Source organism: Gossypium arboreum, chromosome 5, assembly GCF_025698485.1.
Source record: "Gossypium arboreum isolate Shixiya-1 chromosome 5, ASM2569848v2, whole genome shotgun sequence".
Taxonomy (NCBI): domain Eukaryota; kingdom Viridiplantae; phylum Streptophyta; class Magnoliopsida; order Malvales; family Malvaceae; genus Gossypium; species Gossypium arboreum.
Genome location: NC_069074.1, coordinates 15,486,578 through 15,501,029, shown reverse-complemented (window position 1 = coordinate 15,501,029; position 14,452 = coordinate 15,486,578). Strand labels below are relative to the sequence as shown.

At 37.2% G+C, this 14,452-nt stretch overlaps 1 protein-coding gene and 1 pseudogene across 2 annotated transcripts; one reads left to right on the top strand and one right to left on the bottom strand.

Annotated features, from left to right (window-relative positions):
• The first annotated feature begins 343 nt into the window (after positions 1-343).
• Positions 344-5,591, top strand: LOC108489852 (protein NLP4). Of its 2 annotated transcripts, none has more exons than XM_017794532.2 (6): positions 344-1,299; positions 1,603-2,543; positions 2,911-2,958; positions 3,047-4,028; positions 4,257-5,138; positions 5,246-5,591. In XM_017794532.2, the coding sequence occupies exons 2-6, from the start codon at positions 1,689-1,691 to the stop codon at positions 5,305-5,307; spliced, it is 2,829 nt and encodes a 942-aa protein (XP_017650021.1). In that variant the 5' UTR covers positions 344-1,299; positions 1,603-1,688; the 3' UTR covers positions 5,308-5,591. The 2 variants fall into 2 exon arrangements, with proteins under 2 accessions (XP_017650021.1, XP_017650020.1); XM_017794531.2 differs by having other exon boundaries at positions 345-1,151.
• A 597-nt stretch (positions 5,592-6,188) lies between these two features.
• LOC108450982 (uncharacterized) lies at positions 6,189-10,509 on the bottom strand (annotated as a pseudogene).
• Between the last annotated feature and the right edge of the window lie 3,943 nt (positions 10,510-14,452).

The following is a 14,452-nucleotide window of genomic DNA, read 5'->3' as shown; positions in this document are numbered from 1 at the left end:
CACAAGGTTTTATATTATATATAGATTAGTAGATACGGTAATTAAGGTGATGAGTAGAATATTTTTAAAACAACCTTAAACATTTGACAAATATGTAAATTCATTATTAGTCAAATATAATTAACTAAATTTTACTTGACTATGATTGTGTAATCGAATAACAGTGAAAAAAAATTTCAATATCATCACTTTAACAACAGAAATTAATGGTCCATAAAAGTAGAAGACCAAATGATGCAAATTAAAGTAAAGTGATTAAATCTAAAATTGCAGCACAGTAGAGGGCTTAAAACCAGAATTTGACCTTATAATTTTAAACAAAGAGACATCAGTGGCTACCCTGGTCTCTTCGCTCTTCAGCGTCAGCGTGGATAACACACGCCCCACTTGCACTTGCAACTAAAATTCTTTTTAACTCTCACCGCAAATTCTTTAATCCAATACAAAAATAACTTAACCGTGGAAGCAAGCTGGTTGTGGGAAAGGAATAAGGGAAAGGGAAAGCATCTCAACTCAAAAGGAAAAAGGACTTGAAAGATCAAGTGGTAGAGTGATGGTGCACACGAAAGCAACCATTTTTGCCACTTGAACAATTCTGGTTCAACTTCTTATTTTAATAATACAACAACAACAACAATGCCCTCCATTCCGTTATTAATTTAATCAAAGTACAGCATCAGCAAAGCAAAGCGGATTAGCCGTTCCGTTTGTTCTTCTCCAAGGGTGGGCTTAAAAAAGTCTGCCTTCTTCTCATTGAGAATTTCAAGGCCCAAGGAAAAGGATTTGTTTATGCGTGGGATGTGGGGACTGCTGCTGCCACTGACAGCCAATGCATCAAAGGCCGAATCTTGGGGAGATAATACCTATGACTATGAGAGACAAGTACAGCTCTTATCCTAGGGAGTTTTGAAGATTGAACCGATACACCCTGTAATCTTTTCTTTGTTGCTGACGTTCTTCACCTGTTCCTGTTTCTTCAGACAGTTTTCTTTTTGAGGCTGCCGCTGTTTCAACTTCCAAGAGCGAATATATATATATTTATATCTCGGAAAATAAACAATTTGGTATGGTCAATGGTGATGTAGTACTCGTTTGAGATTTGGCCATTTGGGGTGTCTTGAAGAATATCCGCATAGTACGAAGACTACATGGTGAGTTGCTGCCATCTTTTGTTCTTCTTTTGCTCGGTTTTAATGGCTAAAAATGTTTTGGGCTATATTAGTCCTTAAACCAGAGCAGTTGAACGAGAATCTTGAATGAAGAAGTGCTGAAGCTTGAAGGAATCTGCTTATGTCAATAGTGGGTTCTTATATCTTCCTTCTTTTGTTCTCGTTTTGACTTTGCATCATGAAATACGGTGCTCCTAACTTTGGGATTTATCCGCTCAGTGATTCTTTTCTTACTTACTGCTGATTTGCACTTCTCTTTTTGTTTTTTCTTCCCGTTAGACTGATATTGGGATTTATCCACTCATCTTTATATGATTGATACATATTAATTATCTCATTGCCTTAAGCTTTTAGTCGATTAGCTTTGCTGTTTCCAGTTCTCTTTAGAAACTCAGCTTTCTTATGATCGGTCATATCTGTGTCAATATGGCAGATTATCAAGTGAAGACTGGAATTGATACTAGAAGTTATTGTTAAGTTTGTAGTTGACATAAAGATCATCCTCTAAAATTAAGTGTCATGGAAGATTCCATTCTGTCACCAGTAATGCAGTTGGATTACATGGATGAATTGTTGTTAGATGGATGTTGGTTGGAGGCAAGCCCAACAGAGGGATCTGATTTCCTTGATCCTAATGCTTTCTTTGATCCCACATTTGAATGGCCTATTTTGGACTCTAATGGTGGTGATTTGGGTGGTAGCCTCTTTCAAGGAGAGAATCAAATATCTTTCTTGCCTGGAAATCCACATATGAATGAAAATCATTCTCAAGGTGCTCATTTGAGCCCTAACTTGGATGATGTCGATGGCATGAGTCGCAATCTACATGGTGATTGTATGACCAATACTTCTGAGCTGAGTAGAAGATGGTGGATTGGACCCAGAACTAATCCAGGTCCTTCAACCTCTGTAATGCTGAGGTTAATTGGGGCACTTAATCATATAAAAGATTCTGCAAAAGAAACAGATGTCCTTGTACAACTATGGCTACCTGTAAATAAAGGAGGTAGGCGTATTTTGACTACCAGTGAGCAACCCTTTTCACTTGATCCCAACAGCCAAAGGCTTGCAAGTTATAGGAACATTTCTGTGAAATATCAGTTTCCAGCAGAGGAAGATTCCAAGGACATGGCAGGACTGCCTGGTCGTGTTTTCTTGAGTAAGGTCCCAGAGTGGACTCCTGATGTCCGATTCTTTAGAAGTGATGAATACCATAGAGTTGACCATGCTCAACAGCACGGTGTCCGTGGAACCTTTGCTCTTCCTGTATTTGAACAAGGTAATAGAACTTGCTTGGGTGTTATTGAAGTTGTGATGACAACCGAGAAAATCAAGATAAAGCCAGAGATGGAGAGCGTTTGCAAAGCATTAGAGGTAATTTCTTTTACCTGTTTGATCAATATTTTCTATTCTGCTTGTTCAAACTTGATGAACTTTTAGTGCTTGTCCCCTTATGTTTCTCCCTGTAGATTTGCTCTTTATTACCTCCTTGGTTACCACATATGATAGGAGTAATTGTAAATATTGTTGACGCTGTTGCAAGCCACACTGTTAATTGCATCCCCCATTTTGAACTCTAAATGAAAACTTGAATTTGTTTCTCTTCTTTTTTGTTCCCATGATTTTTCATTTATACTATGTCTTGAGCTGTTGTGATTAACTTTGTGCTTATTGTTGCATTTTGGAGCATTCAGTTCAAGTCCTGATAATGCCCCTTCATCCTGTTTTTCTTTGTAAGCAGGCTGTCAATCTTAGGAGTTTTACAGCTTCCAGCACTGGAAACATACAGGTAATTTCTTGCAGTTATGGAATAAATTTAATTGGTAACAGTTCTAAACTTGTTCTTGCATTTAAGTGTTAATCTCACTTTTTATCAGGCATGCAATAGTTCCTACCAAGCTGCCCTACCTGAGATCAAAGAAGTTCTAAAACGTGCTTGTGAGACGCACAGATTACCTCTGGCTCAGACTTGGGTTCCTTGTATGCAGCTAGGTAAAGAGGGTTGCCCGCATTCCACTGAGAACTACTTTCATTGTGTGTCTACCGTGGATGATGCTTGCTATATAGCTGAGCCCAATATCCGGGGTTTTCATGAGGTTTGCTCTGAGCATCACTTGTTAAAAGGTCAAGGTGTTGCTGGAAGAGCATTCATGACTAACCAGCCATGTTTCTCAACTGACATAACCTCCTTTAAGAAGACCGAATATCCTCTTGCACACCATGCAAAGATGTTTAAATTGCATGCCGCTGTTGCGATACGTTTCCGATGCATTCACACTGGTAAAGCAGACTTTGTCTTGGAGTTCTTTTTACCTGCGGATTGCCGAGATCCTGAAGGAAAAAAGGAGATGCTTAATTCATTATCCATCATTTTACAGCAAGTATGCTGTAGCTTACGAGTTGTAACAAATGAGGAGCTAGAGGAAGATAGAGATATGGCAGTTAGTGAAGTTATAGCCTCTTTAGATGGCATACCTAGTAGAAAAGAGTTATCAGAAGATCAGTGCACGTATCATTCAGAAAAGTATTCAAGAGAAAGTTCATCTTGGACTGTCAGTCTCACTGAGGTTAATCAGAGCAGTAGCACTAGCACTAGCACTGCCATGAAACTCAGAAAAGGAAAACCAAGGGCGACATGGGATGAAAAATTATCCAAGGTGAAGCAGCACAAAAAACAGATTAGCCTTAGAGGAAGTGTTGAAGGTGGAGACTCTACTATAAATGAGATTAGCTTTTCGAGTGCGACTAAGAGAAAAACAGGACAGAAGAGACGTAGCAAGGCAGAAAAAACAATCACATTGCAAGTTCTCCGCCAATATTTTTCTGAAAGCCTAAAAGATGCAGCAAAAAGCCTTGGTGGTAAGTGTCAATGGATATTTTGGTTGTAGTGTAAACTTGGTAGATAAATGGCCTAATATTATGTCTGCTTAAAAGAAGCTGCTGATGAAAAATGGAGACAGGAAAAAGGTTAAAAGCTGTATGTGATCTAGTATGGCATGGTATACTAATGAAGATAAAATGTATATGTTGCATGTTATTTCTCTATAATTTGATGTTCATTTCCTGTTTTCTTTCAATATTTTTCAGTGTGCCCCACAACTTTGAAAAGAACCTGTAGGCAACATGGAATAAAACGCTGGCCATCTCGAAAACTCCACAAAGTTGGAAACTCCTTAGAGAAACTCCAACACGTCATTGATTCAGTACAAGGTGTGTCCGGTGCTTTTCATATTAGCTCCTTGTACCCAAAATTCCCAGAGCTGGCCTCGCCAAGACCATCAGGAAAGAGTACATCCTCAGCCTCAGTCTTGGGACTGAATGATAAGCCAAAGCAAAAGCCCATACTGCCTGAGGGTGGTAATTTTGTGTCCCAAGCTGCTACTTCAAATTCACCCTCCTCCTCTTGTAGTCAGAGTTCCAGTTCAAGTCACAGCTGTTCCTCTGGAACGCATCAACCTTCAAAGTTTAACATATCTGGTAATGGAGGTGTTATAATAGGAGAGAACTCTGGGAATGGTGAGCTGAAAAGGGTCACAAATGACACAGAGTTGCATACCTTAAGTCAAGAAGGACTAAAGCTCTTCCCAAGATCACAGAGCCCTGCATCTGTTAAGGAACAGCTTATCTCTGATAGTATTCAACCCGTAATTACAGAGAATAATAGTCAAATTGCTCAGGATTTGGATGCTCAAACTCAAAAGGTAAAGGTCACGTACGGAGATGAGAAGATACGTTTCCGCATGCAAAGTAAATGGCGGCTTAAAGATTTATTGCTTGAAATTACAAGAAGATTCAATATAGATGATATAAGTGGATTTGATCTCAAGTACTTAGATGATGATTCTGAGTGGGTGTTATTAACATGTGATGCTGATTTGGAGGAGTGTATTGATGTATGTAGATGGTGTGAGGGAAACACAATTAGACTCCTATTGCAAGCTTCTCATCATCATTTGGACCGGTCTTCAGGTAGCACTTGTCCTTCTTGATCTAAAGTACCTCGTGAATGATTTGGATTTGGTTCTAATCGAGAAAAACAATGTTTTCGAGATAAAAAATCTTATTGCTGGATGCAGTGCTGAAGGAAACGCTCGTTTCCGGCTTTCTTCACGTGGCACTTGCAGAAGAAGTACAATAAAGGAAATACTTGTGACAGGATTCGGTTTGATGACCATGTTCTGCATGGCCGAAGCCGGTTTTAAGTTTAAAAGTTTCATCCAACCTTAAAGCTGCATCTGTTCTTGTTGCTGGGGTTAGTCACACGTGTAATCTCACCTTCTCTGGGTGAAATTTATTTTGCTGTATATACTAAGAAACTCTCAAGTTAGTGAAAGTGCTAGTAAACTAGTACAATTCAGGAGCTTTTTTAACATTGCCTATACAAGTTTTACATGCATGCTACTGTTCCTGGGGTTTAAACAAGTCTCTTGGCTATTGATCTTCAGAAATGAGAATTACTGACCCTACCCTACCTCGTAAAGAATGAACATACGAGAATGTGTAAGACCAATGCAAGACAACTTATATATGATGATGAAAACTATGATTTTATATTTTCAAGAAATTCTTATGTAAGTGCTGATCTAGAATTAACATAACCGCGTATATGCTCTCAACATATTATGTATGTATATATTATTTTCATTTACAAAAAAATTAAAAAAAGAATTTAGTGAAAGCCTCTGCAGAAAGAGAATCTCGGAAGAGAAAATTAGTGCATTCAATGTATTATCAACAAAGATGACCGTTAAAATTAAAATATTTGGGGTGCTCACAGGTAAAATCTTGAGTTAAAATGGTTTAAATTGCATGATTAATTTTTTAGAGGGTCAAAAATAAAATTTTCCATTTGACCATTAAAAATATTAAATCTCAACTCATTCAATCCATGGACAAGTTATTTTCTTCTATTACAGTCCAGCCATGTAATACAACATTACATAATCAATAAGTCAATATTTATTTATATTTTATTTTTTGTGCAAAAACCATCAAGGTCTAGAACCAATACAAACGATATTTAATATAAATAATGAAATTTTATTTATATTAATTTGTTCAAAAAATTACAAATACAAATCACGAATAAATTTACATTTATGGCATTAAATCCTAACACAATTTGCATGGAAGCTTCCTTCGTTGGAATGGTGTAAGCAGAATCCTTAATAGCACATGCTATAATTGTGGTGCAATATAATAGCTTACATAAGGGTAATCCGCTAAAAATTGAAGGCTTAATCACATTGCATAATGTATGTGGGAATTGTTTGGAGAAGAGTCCAAATGGTGTAAAACCTGATCCTATGACTTCCGAGGAATTCAACAGACCTTCCAATGAAGAATGTAGTAAGTAAATTCGACCAAATCTTAACATTCGTATACAGGCGTAGACCTAATACTACAATTAGCACAAACAAGCCACAGCATATGGAAATAGTGTTTGCTAATTATTAAAGCTGCAATGCTAAATATGGGCACTGGGGTGAACCAATTGGATCACTAGAACTAGGTGAACCCGGCGCCAGAAATCTCACATTAAGATCAGGGGCAAATGGAAGGAAATTCGGTTCATTATAGGAACTCCGCTGAAGCCCGACTTTAGTTGCCACCGCATGTGACACCATTTCAGGCTCCACAGCCATTGCATTTCCAGAATGTAAAGCGATTGAACTATCCGCCAACTTGGCCTCTTCTGGAAGAAAATCAATAGCACCCAAAACCATGACATGCGTTGGAGTTGGCACTGAAGTCTTTTCAGACAAGGAATTTACACATTGTGTTACCAACTCCGTTTGAGAGGAATAACCAAACCCAAACCCACCAATAGAACCATTGATACCTGAGTGTAGTACAAGACTTTGCTGTAACTGATGAGAAGGTTCCAAAGTCGAGTCATTTTGAGAATTTAGGCCTCTAACAGCTTCCATGTCTTCTCTACCTTGCAAAGGAGGGTTATCAGATAGAGAATTCGGAGATCTCTGCTTATCAGAAAAGAAACATTGTGGCTGCTCAACTGTCCTGTTTTCTCCAACCCATCCAGGACTAAACTTGAGTCCACTAGGCAAAACACTTTCAATTTTCCTTGTAGCAATTTTCCAAACTGGTCCAATAATTGCAGCAAAACGTGCCAAGCTTGTAGCATAACCATTTTCTGCACTTAAACCAACCTGATAGACAATGAAAGGGGAAAAAAGGGTTACCATTTTTCGCAATCAAACCAACCTGATAAACAATATAATTGACCAAAATAAAATTGAGGGAGATTAAAAGAATTAGTGAATATAAGGGATTGAGCATTCTATTCTCCATCCAAGGTGGAAAAGGTACATTGCTCATGTCCAGAAGTCGATGAGTGGTTGTAGGTGTCATGCCTGTTCTCATCTACTGCAAAATGTTTCATCCCATACTTCATCACAGCCCTCACAACAGAAGCTACAAAATGAGAGAAAAATAGCTCAATATGAAATATAGAAAATATGTAGTTAACATTTCACACAAAAAAGGTTAAAGACTCAAGGATATTTATATAAAGTCAGATAAATACCAAACCTGGAAATTCATTCTCCCATTCAGACGAACAAATGGCATGATTTTCTTTGCTAGGAGAACCCCAGGAGGACCTGATGAATGTATCAGCGGGCCGTAGTTTGTGGGAACTGTAAGTGCTGGAAAGGCTGGAAGTATCTCGTCCAGCAGCTAGAGCTGCATCAGAGTACTCAGAACCAACACGGTCAATAGATGATGCTGAAACTAACGACTTTTTGAGGCTCTTTCCAGGTGACCTTCCTCTCCTCACAAATTTCAGTTGTGGTTCACCTTCATCACTATCTTGCCTCAAATTCTCAAAGTCCTTTTTGGCCAGCTCTTGCATTGATCGTGCCTACCCAACCAATCCAGATGTTTAAAATAACAGAAACCAGAGTATCATAACAAAGGAGTTAATTCAATTGAGACCTAGACAAACCTGTCGAAAGTAAACTGTATCTGGTGCATTATACTGCATTGCATTCAAGCATATTAGAAAAACATCTCTCTGCACAAATAAACTTACAAATTTCAGTTGCAGTCCTAGAAACATCAAGAATATAGCCGGAAAACCATATGCAGGAAACTAAATCGCCTAAAACAAAGTTTTGTTACAACATGTTTGTACAGACTATCCTCACTGGATGAGTCCAGTGCATTCATACAAACTTGAAAATCATTTCATTAGGATTTTCATCTTCTCAGTTAACCTCAAAAAGCAACTCACAGCATATATAGTTGTCTGCTAGGGAAGAGTACGCTGTATGATCCCAAGCTAAACAAAACACGTTCTGCAATCAAATTCCACAAATCATGGGCAAATCATTGGCAGTACCAATTAAATTCAATATCGTATAAATATTAAAAACAAAGGCAAAAAACATCATAGCCAACAACATTACTACAGTATTCTCAAAAGGCATAGCATGCCTCCGGTATTCAACAGGGACTTGCTTGATTGACAACACAAACTTGACTCAGCATATACATTTTCTACAAAAACACACAAATCAACCGGAGAAATCCAGAAAACATCATCAAAAACTTAATCAACATTGACGGCAGTGCAGTCAAACAACTTACTCGGCCTTCCCTTTCCACCATTTCTGAGGGTAGACAGATAGATGAACATTGTATCCACATTAGCAAAGAGAATGCTTGAAAAACAAACCTCAAATTGTCCCAAGGTAGTGTAAGCTCCCTCATCAAGTTTTTTCCTGACTGCCGAAAAGTCCATTGGGTGTGCAATAATGCCATGGTAATCTGGAAGCTGTATCAAGATCAATCCAACATTATATCAGGAACCGGGATTTCACTTTTCAGTAAGCTAGATTTATGCAAGAATGAAAAACAGAATGCACCTCTTCAGGATCTACTGATTCAGAGAATACCCCATAAGTGTCTTTCCTGGAAGTAGATTAAGTAAAAACGATCAAACTCCATCAAACGGAAGATAGGATAAGAAAAAAAAAAATCAAATGAACCAAACATAACAAATACTTTTGAAGCCTGTCAAGAATGAATACCAACAACTTTTTGTATGCCAAAGGCGTCAAGGGGGTGGGGCCAGACTCCACCGGTGACTCTGTCCACATATATATGAAATAAAATTAATATAGTTAACAAAACCCAACACTTCTTTTTTCTAAGAATCCCAGAAATGCCTTTTTTTTAATGAAAAACGAGATAGATTTATACCATGAAGAGTGTCCGTCACTTTCGATAACTTTTCTCCCTGTAAATAAGATAACTCTCGTGTCAATAAATATATTTATTTAACTCCCAAGTTAAATGAAAAGAAAACTATTAAAAGAGATTTGCGTTGATTATTGAAGAATCACTGAGGAAAGTTACAGTAAAAAGCTACAATAAAGCAAAGCAAGTACCCAAAAAAAAAAATTTTAGTATTATTATTAAAGAAAAGACAAAACTGAAGCTTTACAGACATAAAATATCCAGTAAAATAACTTGAAGTTTTGCTGAAAATCAAATAATATCCAATAAAAAAAGGTACATGACTTGGTCAAACTCATTCGTTTATCTCCGTCGCAATCATAAAATTTCGGCACGCGAGAAGCTATTTTCGACTTCCAAAATATAAACCCTAAGATAAAATATCCAAATAAAGTAGGAAAATCCTTTTATGATTCTGTTTCAAAAACAGGACTATAAAAAACTTGCGAATTCTATATATTAATGTATGATTAATCAACATTTGATCAGATCCAGGCTTGACGGTGGTATGCTTGTGACGCTTGAGTGACGCGTCGGGATCGTCACCATCCGCATCCCAATCGGACCCATAGGAGGCCGAATTGAGTGCCGAAGGAATCGGATAATGCTGATCAGTACGAGAAGATTTGAAGCCAAGCAATGGTTTGTGCTTCTTCTGCAGGCGGTCATCGTCGTCGTCGTCGTCTCCTCCGAAAGTCAATCCGGAAACTGGGGACCCGCCGTTGAGATTTGGGTGGCGGCGAGTGGATCGGCGTTTCGAACTGATAGAAGAATTAGGGGTATTTTGAAGAAGCAATTGCGGTTGCTGCGGCTCCTGAAGTCTTTGTTGTTTGAGAGAGCGTTTTTGAAGTTCTAAAAGAGAGGGCCTTCCCTTCTTCTTCCTCTTCTTCCTTGTCTCCGCTGCTATCTCACCACCAATATCACCTCCCATTGCTTTTTCTTTTTCGCCTTTTTTTTTATTCTCTCTAAACAGGCTTTCGATTTCTGTTACCATCTATACATCTATACGCTAATAGTGTCCAAACCATTCCTTCTGCCGACACCTGTCTAATTTCCAACAAAACTTTTTCTTTTTTAAATTTTAAAATAATGATAGCCGAAAATATCCTTTTGTAAAAAGTTAGGAAATAATTTAGATTATCTTACTCAAAGCAGGGATAGTAATTCAGTTAATAATTTATAATTAAGTTTTTTTGTCGTGAAACTATGAAGAACAATATATATTTTTTAAAAGCGTATCCGACCTATTTTTGACCATCCATAAAGTAAGTTATCTAATTCCACTACAATATTTCCACTGATTGCCCCAGCACAATCCATAATAATTCAACACCTCAACGAAAAACATATGCAGAGGATGAAACCTTGACTCAAACACATATAATAGAAGAAAATTTCTTTACTACCACCTTGCGTTGTTGCTTTTACCTCACTGAGGCAATTACTTCCTCGGGGTACTAGAAACTTCTATCAACAAACCTCTACAATTGAATATTGTTCGCATCTCGTCTCCCCTAATGGTACATTCCAATTTATCCTTTTCTTTTTCTGCTTTCTCCACTTTGCTTTTTCACATTTTTCTTCCTTTTTCCCTTACCAGCCATTATCACCAAAATGATCCCAAATCCCACTATGAAATACAAAATAAAGAAGCCCTACCTCAAAAACTACAAATCCCAACCAAACCTATATTCGAAATGGTAACAAGAAAATCTATAAACAACAAACATCAACAAAAGATTAAAAACTTCACCTAAATATCTTTTTTAGTCCACCTAAAACCTTTAAATTATAGAAATATCTCTAGAATATCATCACTAATATTTTTTAACTCCAAGAAAAAAAATCTAAAAGTTTCACAATTTTTTTCCTGACATCCTCATCAAGTTTTATTCAATTGTCAATAATTAAATAATACATAGAGACACATTTTTTAGATGACAGTCTATCATAACTAATTACATCTTAACATATAAGTCACAATTTACTTTATATATACCTTTTTTCGTCATTAATCCACTTAATGTGTTTTCCCAATTCACATCACTCATTAAATTTATATATATATATATATATATATATTATTCAATTACTATGTATATCTTACAACACAATTATATATTGCACATTTTATCTCAAGAAATATCATTTCATAATTTTCTTTTAAATTAAAAGTAATTGTTATATCTAAGTATAAGTATACCTTATATAATTCATATCTCATCCTTTAAAGATATTATGTTGTACTTTGACTTAAAAAGATTATGTTTTGTTAAAATACTTAACTAATCATATGACATAGGAGTTTGCCTAGTCCCATCACAACAAACATAGGTAGATTATATATATATATACATGTGTGACTTTCCATAGTTATCAAAGACACGTACTTAAGCAAATACCATGACCCACCAAGCATCCCAATTAAAAGGATAGCTGGCAACACGAAAAACACACAAGGTTTATACATTAAGGACCATGAAACTTGTGCAAGGGCATGTAATTTTTCCCTTCACCCACACAATTTACCATTTTCTCTCCTTGGATACTGTCAACATGGGACAATTCTCAGCACACTTCCATATAAATTATTACGGTTAATCACCTTTGAATTTAACTCTCAATAAAGTTAATGAATACTTTATATTAAAGAGTTTGTTTCTAGAATTTTTCAAAGAGGCAAATCATGTAGTTGTATCTTTCAAAACCATTTAGATTTTGTACTAGTAGTGGTATTCAACTAATCTACCAAATAAAAAGTAAAAATAGCTTTACCCTAACATATCATAAATATGAATCATATTATGTACAAAATCCCTTCCTTTTCGCAAACGCACACATGCCGTCCCATCTTCAAGCCTAATGGAAGAAAGAATCCTAACTAGCTAATAAATTTTTAAAATGCCGCGTCCCCAGAACTATTATACATCATCTGCAATAAAAATTCCTTTCGCTCCTCAGCTGAGAAACCAAACAAGACTCTCACCCTCCCAGCGTTTGCAGTAAGGAAAATATATGCCTTATACCGCAAGTTCCGCAACTATATTTCAACACCTATGTTCACTAATTCTGCGAATACTTCCTGCCCCGAGTAAACGCGTGGTTGTCCTCTCTCGGCTATAACAGTCCCCTCCCTGATTGCTTCTGCAACACCTTTAATTGCTTCCCTTATGCTTGTAACTCCCTTTCAAATACTTCAACTCTTGTCGCCTTTCATTTTTTTTCCGTTTCAATGATGTTGTTGACTGTGATGGTGCTTGCGAACCAACTCCGCTGGTATCATTCGTGTCCTTTTCCTCCATACTTGCACCAACTACATCTTGCAAAGGGATACCATCAAATACTCGGCCACCTATTGAGCCGCCCAAGTGACCCCCTATAGCCCCATCCCTTTTTTCTGTATCTTTAGCAAAAAGCATCAACAGCTTATCATAATTAGCAATTCTTGTATTCATCCATTTCATTGAATCAGTTTTTGACTGACAAACAAGATTGCACAAGCTGGAAATTTGTTCCATCATAACCAAGCACATAAGGCAGATAATTTGAACAATAACATTTTATAACATCACCTTGCAAAGTGGAAACGAAAAAAGAGAGAGTAGAGGCGTAGCAAGGCAGAAAAAACAATCGCGTTGCTGGTTCCCCGCTAATATGTTGCTGGAAGCTAAAAGATGAAGCAAAAACATTGGTGGTAAGTGTTAATGGATGTTTTGGTTGTGGTGTAAGCTTGGTAGACAAACAGCTAATAATTTTAGATTAAAAGGAGTTTCTGTTGAAAAATGAAGACAGAAAAAAAGAAAAAGAAAAAGTAGAAGCTGTATGTTAATGTTACCATGTTGGCTTGTTATTTTCCTTTTGGTTTATTTGGTACCTATGTGTTTCAGTAAGTATCCCTGTCATATAGCATGGTATGGGATACTAATGAACATAATTGCATACTGTTGGCTATCATTGCTCTATAATTTGATGTCCTTCCCGGTTTCCTTTCAATATTTTTTAGCGTGCCCCACAACCTTGAAAAGAATCACAAAGCTGGCTGAGGATGGTAATTTCGGGACCCAAGCTGTACTTCAAATTCACCTTGCTCCTCGTGTAGCTTGAGTTCTGGTTCAAGTCATAGCTGTTGTTATGGAACGAACCAGCCTTCAAAGTTTAGCATGTCTGCTAATGAAGGTCTTATAGGAGGAGAGAACTCTGGGGGTGGTGACCTGGAAAGAGTCACAAGTGATGCAGAGCTGCATGTCTTAAGCCAGGACGAACTATAGCTCTTCCCAAGATCAAAGAGCCTTAGATCCCATAAGAACAGCTTATCCCTGACAATTATACAACCCATATTTACAAAGAATACTGTCCAAATTGCTCAAGATTTGGATGCTCAAACTCACAGGGCAAAGGTCACGTACGGAGCTGAGAAGATACTCCGCATGCAAAGCAAATGGCAGTTTAAAGCTTTACTGCATGAAATAACAAGACGATTTAGGACAGATGATATAACTAGATTTGGTCTCAAGTAATGATGATACATGTAGATGGTGTGAGGGCAACACAGCTAAGACTCCTATAATCTTCCAAACGGCTCTGCTCCAGTTTGCCAAACAAAAATATGGGAGGCTTTGAAGTCCCTCTAAACTAAGATTCTACTATTGTCTGATGTATGCAAAAACGCCAAGCATTAGGTGGCCCCCATGGCTATTTTCAGCGGCATAGAATATATTTCCAAACCTGGCTATTATAGTACAGCGAATGATTGAGATTTTTTAACATACTGCATGCTATTGTTCCTGGGGATTAAATAAACAATTCTCTTCACTATTGATCTTGGAAAATGACTACTACTGCCCCTAACTTACCTCTTAAAGGATGAATATGCGACGACAGCATATGTAACTAGGATGTAACTAGAAAAATGCCAGGACAACTTATACAAGATCATGAACACTATGATATTATATTTTCAAGAAATTCTCTGCCTGGACTGGTATCTCAATGTGGGAGCGGAGGAAGGAAACAAATTAACA